The following is a 21,461-nucleotide window of genomic DNA, read 5'->3' on the forward strand; positions in this document are numbered from 1 at the left end:
AATCGCTTATTGTGACGCTCTGAATGCAATATTGACAGGTTTTATGTGTCAAACACATGCTTTATAACGTCTTTTTGTAACTTACAAGTACTAATTATCATTACAACGTCTAATGGTTTCATAATTCAGGAAAAAAACAGTTTTTTTTTTTAATAACGAAGAACGTATTGAATCTGTCCAAAAGCAATTTCTTTTGTATGTTCTTCGACGACTACATTGGACTGCACTTTCTCTACCATCCTATGAAGCACACTGCATGCTCATCTATCTACAAACACTAAAGGAACGGCGTGACCTCTTCAGTCATTTTGTTAAAACACATGCAGCACAACTTACGTAAAAAAATTATCCCATCAATTGAATGATGCACCTGTATAACATAAGTTGCGAAGAAATGGACATCACTATGTCCAAAAACCAAATAAAAACTCGACTAAGAGAAAATAGAAATAATGCATAGCATGTAAGTAAACATTGTAAACATTGTATGTTGACAACTATGCTTGAAGAGATAAATAAATTTGTAAAATAAATAAATAGATATACTTTTTGAAGTATTTCAGTTTTTAACATTTTCTTTTATAATTTTTACTCAAAATTAGTAAAAAAAAATTAACGTGTGTATTTTTCACAGAAAGACTTTACATTCTAAACTACGTTGTTTCAGACGTCGTTTTCATCAGAAGTAAAGTTTTCGTGCTACAATGTATTGAAACATGTCAACGACGGCATTTTGGAAAAAAATAAAATAAAATAAAAGATCCAACATGGCCGAATTTTTGAAAAAATGCGATGACACAATTCTGCAAAGTTTCATGCAAAGCGAGAAGGTCGAGACAATATTTTTATTTATTTTTATACTATTATGCCTGTAATTTCTCCGATAACTAATACTTTCTAGTCGGTCTGGACATCAAGATAAAGCTTGTACAGAAAATTCACATGCACGCTGAACCAATGTAGTAAGAGAACTCTAAGCTATTTTGATCACCATCTGGAAGGCCATCAACAAAACAATTTTCCCTAAAATTGTAACTTCCTAGATTGCCAAGATCAGGGTTGTTAATTGATTACCATTCATAACGTCAGCGTTAACGTCTACAATGGTGAATAATTGTTATCAAATGAATAATGGTTATCAATTAACAACCGGTTAAGATATCAGGATCACAAGATATTCCATGTTTGGAATCAATAAAGCCAAATTCCATATGCTGCGTAGTCCATTTAGCATAAATCACGGGTTTGCAAAACATTTTTTTCCATCTCTTACAATAAGTTAAGTCCGTAGATAACTTCCCACACAATGAATGATTATGATTTATGTTTTTAAACTCTAGCGATCTTTTTTTTTCTACATTATCGGTCTATCTCCTCAGCTATGGTGATGATTGGCGTTCATTGTAAACGTACGTTATATTGACCTTGCGTCATCACTCTTCATCCCAGACACTCTACGCAAAACTAGCCGTTCGTTTCGTACGATGTCAATGAAGTCGCTGCAAGGAGTAATTTGCATCAACAGACGCGGTAATCCATTTCATTTCCTTGCTAATTAGTTATTATGTCGAGTTCGTACATCCACCTTGGGCTGCAAAGTTTAAAATAAGTTCTAACACTTTCTACTGATGGACATTCTCTGTGCTTCGTTAAAAGATAGTGAAAATGGTACCAACCTGCCAATGCAGCCCAGAGGCCGCAGATAAATAGAAACTTCCATTTCCTCTTCCATTATGTGTGCACAACAGCTAAGCATCGATAGATTTCTCGCTCTACCATTGCGTCTTCTGCAAATAGCCTAACAATGTCACAGTTTTACTTGCTTGCATCCCAAATTCAGCAAGAGGTGATTTTCTCAATTCATTCATAATTGGCGAATGTGAAATACTATCTAAAAATGGGAGAGTTTGATTCACAACGACACTCTTTCCCAAACCTGGAATGCCTCGGGCCGAGTTCATTTGTTCTCTCCCACCGGTTTTATATTATTTGGATTCAGTTTCAAACAGCGCCTCGAATCTGCGCGCGAGGAAGACCTAGGTGGAGGAATAAGCTGATGAGAAACCTTTCAGAAACAGAGAGAGTGAGACGCGAGTTTTTGACGCAACAACAAATGCCCGGATACCTACAGTGAGCGCTTGAGGAAAGAAAAGTAAAGTGAATGATGATAAGCGAAAGCAAAACAATTTGCGAAGAGTTTTGTGCATGGAAATGAACACTGGAGAAGGAAAAAACCAACATCAAAAGAACTGCAAACTGTTTTGTACTGTAAGATGCTTTGTAATCCCGCTATGAGCCACAAAGTCGAACGCGTGCATGGGGCGCGAGAGTCCACGCACAGGAGAAAGAGCGCGCGAATGTGGGAAGATTTGAGTATTTGCACAGATATGTTTGTGTTAGTTTACCGGTGAATGCTGTGTTTCATGCTAATTTGGCTTATTTTATGTTTCTTAAATTATGGATGTAGTGATAATCTGTGTACTTTGTTGCTTTGGCGATGATGAATGAGCAGTATTCACATGCGGAGATTTTTGTTTGACGATACTGTCGACCCAGTAACACAAGTCACGAACTTCCAGTTCCGTGTGTGGTTTACGTAGCTATCATGACAGGATTCATAGCATAGTCATTCATAGGGGAAGTTGGATCGATTTGAATTCTCTATGCTGTTGGTAAACAGAGTTCACAGTAATACAGCTGTGTTCGATAAAATAACAGCGCATGCCGATTTTCATACAAAATGGTCAACTTTGACATGAACTTTGTTCACTTATGATCAATTAAGCTGAAACGTTCGTCAAAGAACTATAAATATGTTCAATTTCACGATTACAAAATATTAAATTTTTGAAAGCCCACGACGGAAAGTGAGACACCAGGTAAAATTGTTAAAAATTTACATCATTTCAAAGTTGATCATTTTGTATGAAAATCGGCATGCGCTGCTATGTTATCGAACACAACTGTACAGTGTACATTCAGAGGATGAATGGCACTGTAGCTATACAACCCTATCAACTCAGTAATGTACAGGGGCTTTTTCTGTTATGATAGCAAAAACGGTCACCATAGTCCAAAGATTACAACAAGCTACGACCGACGATCGTTCAAGCCCGTGTACAAGAAGCTATTCAAATGAAATGACATCCCCAAAAGCAGTTTACAATGAAGTAATGAAATTGGGTTGTTATCGAAATGCTTAAGGAGAAGTTTACAGGCCCGAAAATAAAAAAAAAAAAATATATTTTCGGTACGTTTTTATTTTTCTAAAAATATCGGGAAAAATTATCAAAAACCCAAGAATATCAGTTTCTTCCTTAGATTTTTTTCAAAAATAACATGTAAAAATATTTTTTTCTATTTCATCATGAAAAACAATTGGACTCACAGCAAAACCGAAAAGTCGATGTTTTGTGGTTTTTTGAGTGCATCTGTACGCCAAATGACTTTTAAAAAATGTTTTTGCACATGAATTTTTTTTGAAAAATTAGAAAAAAACGTATTTATTTCTCGGAGTGTTGAACTGCCATGTAAATCGGAAAACTATCCGTTGATCCGGCATCCGGCGCACATCGTACCTCTGGCAAACAGAGCGGACAACAACACGTCGGTTTGGAGCAGATACAAATGATCAGCTTACTCTTGTGGTACAGTTTGGGCTTATGACAAGGATGTAGCCAGGTTTGAAGTTAGGGGGGGGGGGGGGTCGAAATGTGGATAAATCCCAATAGGCCGAATGCTTTAATGTTGCATAGTTTAGGGGGTAGCTGCTCCTGCCGCCCACTGGTTACGCCCATGGCTGATTAGAAGAGTATATATTAAACTTTATGTAAGTACAAAAAATGGTAAGGAAGAGTAAGTTTTTCAAATTGAATTGATGAAAAAATCGTAAAGATTTATGAAGGTTTGGAGGTCATGCAAATGGTTTGAAGTTTGTATGGGGATTACTGTGCAAGCAGTTTAAATTTTACAAATATGGCACTCATTTTGGTTTTAGTTGTTTAAACGCTATAAATATTTACTATGTGGTTGTTATGAAAATGACTAACACACGTGTTTCTGTTACGGTCTGTTTGGTAGTATATATTTTACACTTTTTAGAAAAGGCATAAAATATTGCTTTTCGTGCCACCAAAAGCAATATTAGATTCCATTTGTAAAAAGGATGAAATACATGCTATCAAAATGCTACCAAGCCTTGTGTTTGCATGTGTGTTACGAAATACAATAGAGTAAAGCCTGGTATGCAGCTGAAAAGTAATGACGTTTAAGACACAATAGGGCACGGAATGCTAAAGAAATTACTTTTCCTTAGCATTTCTTGATCCAGTACGCAGTTCAAAAGAAATCGGTAGAGGAAAGATCAATTACATTAGTATCGTAATCGATATTAAGATGGTGCATTCTAAATGCAATTTCACTTTCTTTGCGGAATTATGGTCTGATCAATTATTCCGTTAGGTAATTTTAACGTTTGTTGTAAAAATGATGTTTTGGATTTTCCCAAAAAAAAAAAAAAAAAAAATTGACAGCTATAGGGAGGTGTTTTCTGGTAAATGTTGAGATTATAGGGAGGTGTCGTCAAATTTTAAAATAAACAATTATTAGTATTTATGTTGTTTTGCAATAAACGCCAACATTACCTAACGGAATAATTGATCAGATCATTATTCCGCAAGGAAAGTGAAATTACATTCAGAATGAGCCATGTCGATCACGATACCAATGTAATGGATCTTTTCTTTACCGATTTCTTTTGAACTGCGTACTGGGTCAGGAAATGTTAAAGGAAAGTAATTTCTTTAGCATTCCGTGTCCTATCCCGTAGCACGTAGAAACGTCATTACTTTTCAGCTGCGTACCAGGATTTAAGGTGGAGCTTGTTTTGAGGTTTTCGACGCCTGTGCAAAATAAAACTCATAGTTTTAGCACTTGTTTGGAAGCTCTTTTAGAACCAAAAATCACAAAAAATGGTGATGTTTTCGAAGAATTATAGGCAAAATTATGTTTCAGGATGATAAATTACAACATTTGTATCAACTTTTAATGCGTAAAAAAAGTAGAAGGGTCTGTGCCTAGAGTCACGAACGGAAGCGTGACGTAAGACCGCTAGTGCATGGAATAAATGTGAAGAGCATTTAGTTCTTTTAATTGATCAATTATCTATTATCTCAACTCTTTCCGTTTTTGAATTGTAGGCGTACCAAATTTGTAGTGATCTTTTTCAAAGAGAAAGTTGATTAAAAGAATCAATCAAAATCACTTGCACCACTGCTTCCAAGTTTGATTACAAGATTACAACTCTGGAGAGCATTATGTGTGGTCGTTGGGGGCTTGTAGTTCTGAATATGGACAAACAAGCACAGCTAAATTCTATTACAACTCTTTACTGATGTAAGCTTGATGGCCCGTTTTATTGAAGAGGACATCCATGGCCACTTACGCTTGGCGTGTTTAGTGTAGGTGACAGCATCACGGACCTCATTTTCCAGGAACACCTTCAGCACACCTCGTAGATCAGACCGGAATTACGTTTGACACCACCACGGCGAGCCAGACGACCGATGGCGGTTATCTCGAAGAACTTTGCGATGACGCTTGGCGCCTCCTTTACCAGACCTTTTCCTCCTTTACCACGACCAGTCAATTGTTGCTTGTTTGTGAAGGAGTGGACTAGCCACCACCTTCCTACTGTTGCTATTGCTGTTCACCACGCTGTCCGAAGCGAAAATGAGCTAATGCCATACAGCAGCGCTCTTTTATATCTTTTCAGGTTAAAGCAGAATGATGTGCAACCAAGTGGTATAAAAGCTACAAAGACTTCTCCCGTTATGAGTAGTTTGCTATCAAGTAGCGACACCGGTTTTTTTTTTCCTTTTGCGTACACGGCGAATGAGAACGACCCAGATTTGAGTTTAGTTCACTCATAATCGCCAAAAGTGCAGGATCTCAGTGATGAGTAAATTTGTTTCATGGTTTCCTGTGGAAAACCTAAAAAATCTGCCAGAAAATGAGGAAATTGACGAAAATTTTATTCAGTCTCGGAGTGGTACCAATAGCACGTAACTCTTCATTGTGTATCTTCGTTCACGCATTTAACGGTTGATTTGAATATTATCAGTTCCGCGAACTACTCGCCGCAGCGCTGGCATCGGATCACTTTGACGTTTCTATACATTCTATAGAACTTTTATGCAATATTGTTTGCGAGTTAGCGAGCAAGCTTGTTTTCCGCGAGAAGCCTGAAAGATGTCGCTACTGAGGTCCTATGTTTTGAGATACTATGTTTTCAGGAAAAACTTTTTCAAAGTGTTACGTCTGTTTGTCTGTGCCAATAGACTTAGTGAATCCAATCTTTACTTTTCTCAAATTCAGGAATTTTTCCCTGGAAAATCCTGAAAAAACCTGGGAAAACATGAGGCAAATTTACTCATCGCTGAGTTCCTGCACTTTATTTCTTATTTCTGAGATAACTAAACTCAAACCGGCATGTTCTAAGGCATAACATCTCTGATCCTTCGGGAAGTAAAGCCGTTGGTCCCCGGTTGAGTTGATGAGTCGATTGGTAGGGTCCAGGTGTGGGAGCTGCCTCCCTGGCGTCGGTAGCATTGGAGCTCAGTACGGAAAACAAATCTCGCGTCACTTTTCAATAGGTCCTATATACCTTGATCGATTCTCTTCATCGACACTCTCTTTCATAAATAACTCGGCTTCACAAATGTTTCGTCGAATTAGATGCTAGATTGTTGCTTCTTCCATCGAAAATATCCGGCCGTGGCGATTCAAAGTTGATCAAGGTTGATCAAAATAATTTGTACCCCTGCTTCCAGTTTGTTTACATGAGAATTTTGTGTGATCGTTGGTTGTGAATATGGACAAACAGGCAGATGAATTCTTTTCCTACTCTTTACTGTAATAAGCTTGGAGCCGTTTTGTTCCCAAAGTTGGTGATGATTTAACCACCGACAAACCGACATGACACTTAATTCTGACTTATGTCCGAAAATCGTAAACGGCCGATTTAAATGTGCAGTGATCCGAACTGTCAAACCATAGGATTTTTTATCTAGATAAAAATAATTTGTCCAGAATAGATCAGACACGAACAATTCATAACTTTTGCATGCGGGTTCATGGATTAGGTGAAAATTTCCCGCGAACACGGAGCCAGATGTCAGTAGTGTGCTTTAGTCAGAAATGTTATTGTTTTTGCTATGGTCATTCATGTTGGTTTGTCGGTGATTTAACCTCCGAAACCAAACAGAGTGCGTCTCTGTCACTTCAAAACGTAGATGACATCCATGGCCGCTTACGCTTGGCGTGTTTAGTGTAGGTGACAGCATCACGGATCTCATTTTTCACCTCGTAAATCAGACCGGAGATACGTCAGACACCGCCACGGCGAGCTAGACGACGGATGGTGGTTATCTCGAAGAATTTGCGTTTGGTTCTGAATATGGCGATGAGTGTGCAAAATATTACGTAATTCCATCCTCCCTATTCGCACACACCCGAGGATCGGAGGCGAATGCCACTTTGACATGTTTCGTCTACTTACTACTCTCTGATGACTGTGCTGGGGAAGCAGCTTATGCATGTAGGTAATTGGTGGATTTGTTAGTTAATTCGACGCTTTTGGACAATGCTGGAAATTTACCAGTTTTTCAATAGTTTCTTGTTAAAAATCAACAATCGGAAGCATATTTCTGATCGATTGGTGATTAAATTATTGAAATTGGTGTACCAATTTTTCACAAAGTGTACCCCCATACAGAAATCAAAAAGGGCAAAAGTTCTAGTCAGCGAGGGAGAAGAAATTCGAATTGAATGCTTAACCCATGTAATCATTCAAAAATGTCTAAAACGTATTTATTTACTCTAAAAAATCATAACTGGAGCAGAATGTGACCTCGAACCTCGAAAAAATTGCGATCATATTGTATTTATTGTGTTCGCCAAGTTTTGACAATAACTATGAGTACAAATATGTGGTTTCTTTATGTCCTTCACACCATCATAGGGTATCTAAAAATTTGCAGGAAAATCATCCATGTACGAGAAAGTTGTAAACCTTGAATGAAAGATTATGTGTATCGAATTAGTTTAATTCCAAAAGCTTGTTTAGAGAAATTTAATTTTTTTTTCATCTAAGGTCAAACTTTTGCCCCACCTTACTCCAATTCACTCATGGTGGGTGGTATTGAATCCTCAGAACCACATTAGACGAACTCAGACATGTCAAGGGTACTCCTTGGATGTCACCAGCTTCTGACTTGAGCTAAATTCCATCATGTGACGCATCAACTTACATGTAAATATCATATTAGGTCGTATAGGTTATATTGAGTGTCCGGGACGACATTGACCACATGTTTCGATAACCTCAAATAAAGCGATCAAAATCCGTCATTCAATACATCAAATTGCATTCTTCACTGTTGTAAAACCAGACCCATGATGATATGATTCATAAATAGTTTAACTTCTCTACCTTTAATACAGTTTTGAGCATTATCATAGGAACTTTAATTAGTTACATTTACACATTTTAGGTCATTCACTTGTCTGGGGATGAGATTGGAATTCGTGACCTTTACCGTGAGAGGCATGGGTGCTAACCAATATGCCGGGACCGAACCAATTTGATAACAATTAAAGTATGATAAAAATGTAAAAATATTACAAAACAGGGTAAATTGATAGTTGAATATGTGCCGGACAACAACCCAATTTCATCACATCACCGATAGGCTTGTTTATTGTTGTCATGGAAACCACATATAAAATTTTCAAAACTTTCTGGCCGCTATTACCAAATATAGAGCGATATTAGAGAAATTGAAACATCTATAGTAAAAGCTCCGTGCCATGATGTCGATGTAATCGGCGAAGCCAAGAAGCTGGATGGACTTCCTGAAGATCGTGCCACTCGCCACTATCCCAGCTCTTCTGATTTCTCGTTCTAACGCGATATTGAATAGCAGACACGAAAGTCCATCACCTTGCTGTAACCCCCTTCGAGATTCAAAGGGACTCGAGAGTGTCCTCGATACTCGCACAACGCACATCACTCGATCCATCGTCGCCTTGACCAATCGTGTCAGTTTATCCGGAAGTCCTTACTCGTGCATAATCTGCAATAGTATGTATGATGCCCCCTTTTTGTAAATCGTATTTAACTGAAATTTACACTACTTTTTCAACCTGTGTTGATACTAGTAACTTACAAGGAATCAGTTCAATTGGTTGTATGACAACCGAACGATGGCGATGGGTGGATAGAATTATCATTATATTGCTTTTCCCAAGAAACCTTTCTTATTATTTCTCATATTTGTTCACCTCCTAGTTACTGTCTAAAATCCAAGAAGATTGGCTGTGGTAACATTGTAACATTGGCTGTGGTAACATTGGTAACATGTCAGTACGGGGATACGAAAGATACCAATTAAAAGTGCACGTTATGAAATTTGAGACGCATCCTGATAACAGTTGAGTTAACAACATCCCATCGGATAATTTTTCATATCATTAATAAATAATCAATTACTGCCAAACATCCACATGTAGCTAGTGGGTGGATTGAGCATGGTGCTGTTTTTTTTTCTCTCATGAGCTGCACGCTTCAAACATCAACACCGCCACCGCCATCATCGTCATCGTCATCTCGTTTGAACGCCAGTGTGCTTTACTGTAGAGTGGAGTGACTTTTGCCACCGAATCCCGTAATCTACCTATATCAATACAGAGTTGTGAAAAGGGTCTATCAGCTTTTGTAAACAATTACTTCTTTCGGTGATTTCTAGGAATTCACGACACGCCCACGCAAACCAAGTCTTTCCCTACCCGATGATGATGTTGGTTTACGTGGGTGAATCTTAAATTCCTAGAAATCTTCGAGAGAAGTCATTGTTAATAGAAGCTGTTAGGCCCTTTTTACAGCTCTATATTGATATACTCTATGCAGTATATAGAGAACAGTGAATGGAGCAAATGGTGTAGTGAGAAAGAGAGTGAATAAACTCCAACTCCATCTCCGTTGCAGCCGTTCGGATGAGATAGGCAGGAGTGTAGTGAATGGTCCACTGAATCCAGCGTTGGGGTCGTTCTCTTTGGCAGCGTTTATTTGTGCTTCTCGTTGGGGCTGTGTTGTTATGCTATGTTGTGGTCTGAGGATCAGCTCGTGCATGAAAATTCACTCGGAAGACAAAAAAGTAAATCAACGTTCAGTCTTGGCCAGTCCGTCGACCATTTATGACGTGTTTCTTTCAATAGATGCGCACCTCGCGTACTTAGCCGGCATTTTCCGACCCGAACCATTCTGCATACAAGTGTGTGAAGTCTCGACAAGCTCTTCTCCTAGCTGCTTGTGCGTACATATGAAGAGAGGTGAAATCCAAGGGATGACGATAATTGTCTAACCTGTTCTAATCGAGTAGTGTGGTATTTTTGTGGGAAAGTTCAAACAATCTAAGTGGCTTGAATCTTTCATATTTTGAGTGTGCACCATCTCCACGTTCTGTACGAGAATAATCATTGTGTCAGAAGAATACGATAGTGTTTATCTGCAATTAAAAATTCGATTTCGCATACTGAACATCGTGTGTGCTTTAAAACCTGTTCTATTGAAGTTTGTATAACGGACCAGTCATTTTAAAGGATTTGAACAAAATGTTACTGCGAAATGGCATATGGTAAGTAATGTTTGTTGAAGTCGTTTGCCTAGATACTCTTTTTCGCTTGTTTTGCCTGCTATCCTCCTTGCTTCTGATGCATTCCACTCTGCACAGCGATGCAGCGTGATAACCAATATCTGCATAATTTATAATCACGTCGTCTGCAAAACGGCATCCCGCAGAAGAAGATGATTAGGCGTATTTCTTGCAACAACGTCGTCTGATGGCCGGTACGCGTTGCTTTGCTGCCATGCCAAGTCCTCCTTAGTTGACATGTTGCAACCTATATAAAAAATACATACTGTTAGATATTACGCCTTGTCTTTCGCTATATGGTTAATAGGCCTGTCTATAAAGAAGTCCATACAAGCAGTCAAAGACACCTGCTTCTGGACCCGACTAGCCTATCGAATACGGATGCTGTACGGACCAAAAGCAGTAGCCGCAGTGAAATGAAATTCGATTGCATTAAGAATTGATTGGTGCCGAACGTTTTTCCAAGAAAGATTTCTTCACTCGAGTCGGCCGGGAGATTTGCAATGGCCGGAACATTTCGATCAACATCCGTACATACACGCGAGGCAGTGCTTTTATTTTTTTTGTCTGTCCGTCCATCCGTTTTCGTTCTTGTGGGCAAAATTTCCCATTTCGGATGATTTATTCTTCTCTTTTTGGCGCTTTCCGAGCGCTCTTTTTCTCGCTTTTGCGGCTGTCTGCTGCTTTCCTCGCTTCCCAGCCATGGGCGCGCGATCTTTCTGTCTCGGCAATTTCGTTGGAAATCTCGCATTAGTACGTAAAAATCGCAAGTTTCCGACCGGAGCCATCTGAAGTTTTGAGGTCTTCCGTTGCATACCTTCGGTTCGGTAGTATGTAGTTATATGAATCAGCTTTTGCATTCGATGCCCTCAAAAGTATTTGGAACGGTTGCAAAAAACGTAATACTTTGTGACGTTGCATGTACATATTTCATTCCACAAAAGCGAGGAGGAAATTAAATACGATGCAACATCTTTCCTTATCTTTTCACTATTGCCGCATAAAATAATTTTAAATTGCTGTCTGGAAGTTTCTGGTTTTCATTTCCTTGGCATCACGTTCATAGTGCATAATGGGACAGCAGGAAGTATTCAATCGATTTATTTTCCAATTCGATTGGACTCAAACATTATCTTTAAGGGTTTCTTCACATCGTTAAGAGAAATAAAGAGTGCCAAAAACATTTCAATGGCATTAGTCATATATTACTTCAAATAATCCAGAACTTTACGCCAACCTTAACAGGGTTTAGCTATAATAGCATACCAATAAAAAAAAAACATTGTTTGGTTGAAATCAACGGTCGAAAGATCATATTAAAGTAGTTTTAATATATAGCAAATAAAAATCAGACATGACCTCCTCCGATTTGCATCAAACCTTACATAATTGTTTGAATCTTGTAATATTTGGCTAATGTGGTATTCGACATTAAAAAATAAATAAATACAGCAATTACCAAATTTTGCCGAAAATCTTTTCTAATGTTCTACGAAACCCATGTGCGTTTTCAGTGGTCTTATTACACCAAAGTATACCTTATACATCCATCTTTAAGGGGGCTAAACAAAATCGGGTCATTGCTGTAGTATGAAAAAGTCATTTCTAATCGAAATGAAGTCTGAGAAAAAGTTATTGAAAAAAATAAAGCCTTTATAGGGCAAATATACACAAGAATTTTTTTGGGTAACCTAATTCAAAAATGTGTTAAAAACTTAAATTACAAAAAAAAAATCATTATTTAACATTTTTGATTATTTTTATTTAAAAAAAAAATGCTTATTTTTGAATCATTGAACACTTGAAAATGAACAAAAATCTTTGTTATTCTTGGTTTGCGTGGGGGAGCTTTGGTTTGTGCGAAAAGAGCGTTGTTGTTAGACCCTTTTCGCATGTTATGCTAGAATTAATAAATTGCATACTGCATATACACTGCATACTGTCATATACACCGTAATGCATCGAACTTTCATTTAATTTATTATTAATTATTATGTCTATTATGCAACACAAGAAATAATAATAAATAGCTTTTTAATTTTTTTTATGTGCTAAATTTCTCAAAAATTGTGTGTTTCAAAAGTCAACGAAATTTCCAAATGTTTTTGCTCAATGATTTTTGTTTATTAACATGTGGTCCAACACGGTGTCTCGGAAAGAAAACCTTATTCAAACAAATCAGTGTCGCTGAAACACCCACCAAACGAAAGCTTTGATTCGCTCCTGTCATACTAGGCTAGTTCCGGAATGTTCTATGAGAGGTTCTAGAGCAATTTTTATTTTGTTTCGTGTTTGTCAGTGCGAATCGCGTCCAAAATATAATTTTGACCCTTGAAAGAGCATTATCAAACTGGCCGAAATTTAGCTCCAATGTGAATTATTGATCATAACAAACAATTATGCAAAGTTTCATGCAAATCGGAGAATGTCGAGTCTGAAATTAAATTAATTTTTGCTATTTTGCCAAATTGCCATCAATATTTGTAAAAAACTATCAATGGTACATTTGTTGTCGCCTTCGTACTAGCCGCCTCGACGTGAAAGAAACGAAAAAAAAAACTGATTATGGAGCGAATTGACGAATTACCCAAAATGATTTCATTTTCATTTGATTTAGTTGTTGACATTGTTTGAAAAAGAAACAGTTCTGCTCGTTTGGATGGTTAAATAGAGAGCTCAGTTTGTCGGCAAAATACCAGCATTTTTTTTAAATTTCCGTAGCAACATTAAAAGTTTGCTATCCATCTACTATATTTATTCTCTGCCAATGTCGTCAATTATGTGGATAAATTTAGTAAAATTTAGGTAGGGGAAATGCCTTCAATGTTTACTTATAGATCTATTCAGATGAATTTACAATGTTCCGTGACAGGAGCAGATTCTATAATGTGGTCGTCGGAAGGTTTTTAAAATAATTTTGTAATTTTTTGTCAGCTTATTTTTCGAAACAAAATTTGTTTCCTCAAATGCATTACGTCTAGAACATCATCTCGTGAAGGTTTTATTCAAAACATGCATTCTGCAAAAAAAAAAAATCCATTGCAAGAAGTGCCATGACATTTGTTGTATGAAACGTATGCAGTGGATGTAATAAATCCAAACCTTACATTGGAGAGAAATTGGTTTTACATGTAAGCATGGGTACAATATTAGCGGCGTTCAGGCTGACATTAAGGACATAAATCCTATTTATTTGTCTAAGTTACTAACTGACTTAGAGCAGTTCCACGGAAAAGAATGAATCGATCTGACTTAACCTTCTCCGATATGCATGAAACTTTGGATAATTGTTTAATTTAGGCAATCATTAACATTTGCGTGAAAATTTGACCATTTTGAATCTTATTTGTGTTCTATCAAAATCGTGACATTATTCAATAAATCGTTTTAGATCAAGTTGTAGGGAAAAATTCAAAAAAGTATTAAAAACTTACATCATATAAGGGAAATGGATGTAATGTGTCCTTGTTCAATAATTTTGATGCTTTAAAAAAATTTGAAAATTTTAACCTTTAGAATATTAAAAAACTTTGACATTCACCCCAAAAGGCCTGGGTTCAATCCCGGTCAGCGCCAGGGAAGTAAAGCCCGGTTCCGGTAGGATTCAGGTGTGGGAGCTGCCTCCATAGCGTCGGTAGCATAGGTACTCAGTACGGAAAACGAGATCGACGGAAAGCAAATCAAGGAAAAAAATCTCTGACACATAAAAATTTGCAACAACTTTTTGTCAACTAATTGTACTGTTTTGGTTGAAAACGATCAAACGGACTCAAATATTGTTTTCTGTGCAAGAATTATAATATACAGTCAACTCTACAAAACTCGATATCCACTAACTCGATATCACGTCAGACTACAGTGACTAATAATTATAGACAAGAAAAATGTCATCAAGCCAGGCTTTGTAACCGTTCATTAATTCTTGCAAATTTAACATAATAATAAAATTAATTATTTCTTTAGTTAGATTTAATCGAAAAAAAGCTTTTTACAAAAAAACGAAAAGAGTTACATGGTATAACTACTCAGATTGGCCAGCGTTTTAAAAAACCATTCTAGAAATGATGGCTACTGCGATGGTGATTAGTTACCCATCGAATTGTTGTTCTATAACTCGATGCTTCCTTCGATATCGAGTTGTAGAGAGTTTTCTCTCTAATTGTAAAAAAACGAACTTACAAAAAGTTTAAAAAGTTACCAATGTTGTACTATTTTTGTCTATTTTTTGTGTCCAAGGTTTTATAAATTTTAAAAGTTTGTATTTGTCATATGCATGCTTGGCATGCACAATTTTGGTCATGAAGTGCTCATTTGCTTATAACTTTGCACAGATTTGACGAAACATAGTTCTTTTTAAAGCAGTTGATAGAATAGAGTTAGTTTGTTATATAAACGTAACAAAAAGTTCATTTTAATTCTAGTAATAAACTATATTTGTTTTTGCGTTGTAAAAATGAAGTGAGAAATGCTCGCTGCACATCTCGAACTTTAAGTGTAAAAATTCATTGGTTTTGGTTCAAATATTAAGATTTACATACTCTTTGCATAGTAAACTATGATCCTAATATATCAATTACTTTAAAGAAAAATAAATTTTAAAAACTGAGTGAAAAGTTATTAACAAATGAGCAGTTGTTGTGTACAACTTGGCATGCCAAGCATGGTCATATGCTTATTTGTTTTACTTCAGAAATATTGAACAAGGTCATTTTTGTGATTTAAGTTTTTAACAATCTTTTTGTATTTTGACTCGAAATTACTAAAATAAATTTACTGTGTGTATAACCTAGTAAGACATTATTTTCTCCAACAACTTTGTTTCAGGTGTCATATTAGAAGTGACGTTTTCGTGCTACGATTTATTGAAAATGTTTAATACACAATTTTGATCGAAATTGCGATATTCAAAATGGCCAAATTTTCGCACAAATGATGATAAAAAAAACAATTATTGAAATTTTCATGCAAATCTGAGAAGATCGATCAGAAACATCTTATTTTTGCTATTTGGCCTTGAACTGCTTTAAGTCTTCATGGTAGGTTTCTTGAGTTAATATTAAATAACATTTGCTCTTCAGGCGTCTCTAATGTTGATGTACATTGGTACATACAATTCTTTATACACGACACAGAAAACTCCACTTTACAAAAGGGTATGATGTGCATCAGTTTGCAAAAAAGTACGGATGTTTTTTTTCTTCATATTTTGAAAAATTTAAACTCTAAATGCTTTCATAACTCAGCTAACAATACTCTCACATAAATCGGAAGCTTTCTTCTTCAAATCATATAATATTCACTTAGTTACTTATAACGGTATTCCAATTTGCTGGCCAGGAAAAGTGAAAAACATTTCAAATGCTTAAAACAAATTATGAACAGATAATCCTTAGCTTTTCTGAGATATTGGTAAATCGATTTAAAATATGATTGACCACAATAGTTGACTCCCAAACTGATATGATCTTGGGATACCTCATATTTTAGATCGAAACAAAAAATACACGAGTTTCTTAGCTAGACATAACTCATAAGTTTCCCATGAACTTTTAAAATGCTATACGAAAATAATCATATTTCATTCTAAGAGTTCCTACAAACTCTCAAACATTTCATTCTGTTAAATTACATATTTTGACGTAGAACTACGTCTTTGTCGACTATACTGGGGTACAAATCAAAAAATATGTGTGATGAAAAAGCGTTCAATTGTAAATTTGTCATTTATAGATGAAATTAAATTCTAAATACGTCAATCGATAGGATTTTACTTAACGAATCTGCTGGAATAAAGACTTTTCAAATTTTTTATTGAAAAACTTTTACAAAATGCGCAAATGATAATTTTCTCACTGTTTTCATGAACTAATCGTTTTCTGCAAACCCAGTCATCATAAACGAATACTACTTGGTTACACATCATTCTGCTTGAACCTGAAAAGATATAAAAGAGCGCTGCTTTCCTGCCTCTGCTCATTACCGCTTCGGACGGATTCTAAAACAGGCCTGATAGGACTAGGAACTGTAATTAATAATAATTGAAATTTCACAGGAACTAAAGTTGAAAAGACGCATCTGTGTCACTTGATAAGTTATACATGTAAACCACACAAATTCAAGAAATATAGATCATTTAAGTAAGTTTTAAGTAAAACCGCTTCGGACGGCGTGGCCCTAGGTCCTGCAACAAGCAGGACCAAGATAGCGGCTAAAGGTGGATCACGGCGTGACCATGACCACCATAATGAGGAATGAAACTTAGAAAATGATGTACGTAAAACACCCTCCCCCCTTAACAACAACCTCTCCCCCTTTAACAACAACCTCTCCACCCCCCTTAACAACAACCCGAAAAAGACATGGACTTTTACGGTCACTTTTTTTTTCGGGAAATAAAGTTTAAGCAAACCACAATTAGGGGCTGTTCATTAACTACGTAGACAGTTTTTTGGGATTATTGACTCCCCCCCCCCTTCCTTACGTAGACAATTGTCTATACATTTTTTTTTTAATTGTTTTGGGCTGTAGATAATAGTATCCACAGATATTTTGAGATATGTCTTTAATTCAGTTAAATTTTTGCGTTAGTCTTACTTTCATTTTACCGTAACCTTTCCTCGAGAGTGTAGAACTCAATGAACTGGATTACCGGGGTGAAGTAATCGGGCACATACAACTGCATGACAGCACCGTACGTAGATGCAATTACCTACGTCACAAATTGCATATATGTACGTTGTTTTTTTTATTACTAATCTAGAATGATCTTATGGCGGTAAGCACCAACTGATATTATCCTCGGTTTAAATCCCGATAACGAATGTTGGGTTGATTTGGTATCGACGGTGCTATTAATCAATTCAATCTTAACCAAACATTTAGAAGATTTTCCAAACAGGAACGGTATTAAAAGTAAATCCAAACTACAATTATAAGTAAAAACAAAAGCCAATATTTTCAAAACAATTGCTAAAGAGGAGACATACATCCGATGATATTATGTTGGTAAATTACCAAAAACTGACTGTAAAACATATCTGGTACCTCTATATATGCAATTAGATTAACATCCAAAGTCCATCCTTTTTTCCATATTCTACACAAAAGATACGCCCCATTCATAATAATAAGTATAATAGTCAAAAATGCATGACAAACATCAATTTTGCATGGTTCTACGTCATACTGCGGTCGTGTCTAGGACACAACCCTTTAATTTTTTACGCCTCTCTCATGTTTCTTGAAGTATGAGCTTTGTTTAATGTTATTCCTTTTTTGAAGCTAGTAATCAATTTTATTTAGGGGAAATGGATGTAATTTCGGCTCAAATACCCCTAATTTGGGCTCATACATAAATTCAGCAATCGACTAAATTTTCAATAGCGACCAAAAATATCCATTAGTACCGTCCCAATGACGCGTTCATCTAGATAAAATTGATAGATAGCAGATTTTTAGCGATGGGCCCAATCTTAGATCCATAGGCCAACATTAGAGCCATTTCCCCTACATTGAATCTTATCGTTTCGCTAGAATCACTTACTTTTCATAAGAACGGTTCAATAAACAGGATGGTTTTTGAAGAATAATGCACGACGAAATGTAAGTTTTCGCTCGATGGTGAATGAGTACCATTTCCGCGATTAATCTCTGTAAGCCAAAGAGCTCTCCGGGATCTAGAGATCTAAGAAGTGAGGCATGGCGCGACGTTGGTTTTTGGACATTAGTGTGATCTTACATCGAGGCAAACAGTTTTATCGCAGTTGAAGTTATCTTTTCGAACGGCCCACATGGTGCTCTGTGTGGTTGGGTAATGTCGATCTCTCGAGTGTGAGAGTGATCATCAAAAGCAATACCGTGGGCTCTCCTTTGCTGACGAGCGAGGTGAACGAACAATTTCACAAACACCGTGCATCTCTTCAGTCAAGTGATTCATCTCAAGACGAGTCATCGTCCCACCGAGAGTGTTGTGCTGTGCATCGAATGTGTACATGTGGTATGTTCTGCTTTTCCTTGCTCAACACGTCACCACACTTGGAATGTTGGGAATGTTCCTGGAGGTGACGAGCGACCGGTTGTACCAGACTACCTACATACGACGGTGCGTGGTTGTTAAAAAACTGACAATTATCGTTTAAATGGTTGGTTGTGGTGGTAATTTGCTCTCAGAGGATATTATCAAATTTAAAGAAATTTCTTACATTCCATGCCCTGGCAAGGAAATCCTCTGTTTCTATGTTTGCAGCAAATTGATTAATTTTGAGTGAATCGGAAACATCATACGAACATCGATCCCCCAATCAATCGTAGAAGCCTTAATTTAGCATAATGAACTACATAGAGAACCTTTTAAAGCGTTGGAGAATCCATCAAAAAGCTTTCAAAATTGCATTTAATCGCCGTGTAGATAATTTTGAGGCTTTTTTTTTGAGAACAATGGCAAGTCTTTTTAATGAAAGTGGTGGGGTTCTTACAAATATCCGCAACGGAAATGATCACTTTCGGGCCCTTCCCCTGACCTGGGATAGCCCCGATTTCCGTAAGGCGTCTAGGTGAATGTTGATGTTTTTTTGTTTCTTTTGTAAAACATCAGGTTTGAACTGAGGGACTGATTTCTCTGTAAGCGGCATGGCAATGGGCAGTTCTAGTTCAAAGCATCAGCTAGTGAGAAGAGTGATTTTAACGGAACAGTTAATGGATTAGAAATCAAATGTTTCTTAGGTCGAAAATAATTACAAGCAATCTCAGACAACAACAAATTGCTATGATCTTTTCTTTTAGATAGATCACGTTTTTTTACTTTACAACAGGTTCCATTAGAATGGTTCACGTCGCAGATGTTAATACTCACCCTGATGAGAGGTTTTATACACAATCAAGACGGAGGAAAATCTTTCAAAACGTGCGGAACATGAAATGTGCCGAAAAAGTGAAAGAATATCTTTTTTTTTATTGTTGAACGGTTCATTATAGTATGATTCATTCCATGTGTAAGATATACGCTCACTCGAAGTCATTCTAGTAATTGAAACTTTTTCTTCTTGGGTGTTTTAGCCAAACGCCGTTTTTTATTGGGCAAAAGTTGAACAACAAAAAGTGAAAAAGTGGCGGTGTTTGATAGCACAACCATTTTTGCGCTACTGGCCTGCGCGGTTCTGAGCGGAAGCGGGAATTGAAAACCTCGCCTACATGCAATTAAATTTTTGTATAGCACTTTTTTAGTAAATGGAAGAAGAAGCTGATAGCATCAACGCTTGCAATCTATCGAGATTGGTACGTGGCTGGTCAATAATGCATGCGTGATAGCAGCGGCATAATTTGGCGGAATATGTTTTTTCTTCAATCGCAATTGTTGTTGGAAGATTTGCATCGTAAGAGATGGCAAAATTTCCATCGTATGTTTTCATCCAGATGACATTAGGCAATTTATATATCAAGATATATTAAGTTGTGGTATGCAAGAATAGGTAATGGAACTGTCAAGAATCGTATAGATAAAATCGAGATATACCTTCATTGATTGCTCGTGTTGGGAATTTAAATTCGCCATGGAAAAAGTTGACGATTTTTGTTTTTGCGAACGTTTCCACCTACTGGCCTGTATTGCCTGAGTGAAACTTTAAACTGTTTGTAATCTTATGTATTTTAAATGATGACGCTGAGAACATGGCTATCAATGTATCAAAGCGTATTTCTAACGGGATTCCTCTAATTCTTGATTATTCTGTTGGCTCACATAAGATCAACAATCATTGGTCCACATTAGAACAGCATCTAACCGGATATGGTTGTACAAGGCTTCGTTATACATAAATCTACCGTATTACATATTATGATAACTTTGATGATTTTATCTAGAACTCCCTTGCACATCAGAGTGCTCCATAGATTGTCGTGATTCACACACTCTCTAATGTATCCTGCTCACCCCTAGTGGCGCATAAGGCCAGCATGAAAGGTTTTCATCCTGGGTGGCTGCTCGCTCTTGCCTCGACCTGCGCTCAGATCAGATTCTAGTCGACTTCCTTTGTTTCCTTGTTGGGGCTCCACCGCCATGAGCTCCTGGGTCTGTCTCTGCTGCGATGTCCTGTCAGGTTCCAAGCCACCTCCACTTACGTTTTCGAATCTCTGTTGATATCGGCTTGTGATGACATTGACGATGGAGGTCAGCATTTGAGATCCAGTTGTGAGCAGTGTAGCAGTGATAGTAAACTTCCTTGCCTCACCCCTGTGACTACCTGGATAGGGTCGGACAAGGCTCTGTTATGCAGGATTTACATGTGAAAGCCTTGTACTGCGCTTCGATGAGGATGATGATTTTATCCGGGACTTCTTTGCGTCGCAGGGTGCTCCACAGATTTTCTCAATCGCTAAATCGGTCGATGAATACCAAATAGAGGGACTCTTGAAAAAAGTTCCCTTATATAATTATACAATTTCAGAGGAGCATGGTAGCAAACATATCCAAATATTAAAAATGTAAACTTTTAGTTTTAAACTCTAAATATATATGCGTGTAATATTTGAAAAGAATTTCACATCAATATATTTAAAAATATCAAAATCCAAGTGGCTTAGCAGAGGACTTTTACCACAAGTACATACATTAAGCACAAAGTTCAAAATTGAAAATACAACAGCATTTTAGATATTAAGTACAATGTTATGCGTGAATTTAGTGTTGGTACCAAGGTTGCAAAGACTCATTTCAGCTAAAACAATGTTTTTCTAAATTATGAAATAATTAGA

At 36.9% G+C, this 21,461-nt stretch overlaps 1 protein-coding gene across 1 annotated transcript in view; it reads left to right on the forward strand.

Moving 5' to 3' along the window:
- The first annotated feature begins 10,210 nt into the window (after positions 1–10,210).
- Positions 10,211–21,461, forward strand: part of LOC135712948 (uncharacterized) — a 78,203-nt gene continuing 66,952 nt past the window's right edge. The window contains exon 1 of the mRNA XM_065236048.1: positions 10,211–10,694. Within this exon, the coding sequence (XP_065092120.1) occupies positions 10,672–10,694 (23 nt within the window). The 5' untranslated portion in view covers positions 10,211–10,671. The remainder of the gene's footprint in view (positions 10,695–21,461) is intronic.

Source organism: Ochlerotatus camptorhynchus, unplaced genomic scaffold, assembly GCF_037179485.1.
Source record: "Ochlerotatus camptorhynchus isolate MF236.1 unplaced genomic scaffold, CSIRO-AGI_Acam_v1.1 ptg000521l, whole genome shotgun sequence".
Classification (NCBI taxonomy): domain Eukaryota; kingdom Metazoa; phylum Arthropoda; class Insecta; order Diptera; family Culicidae; genus Ochlerotatus; species Ochlerotatus camptorhynchus.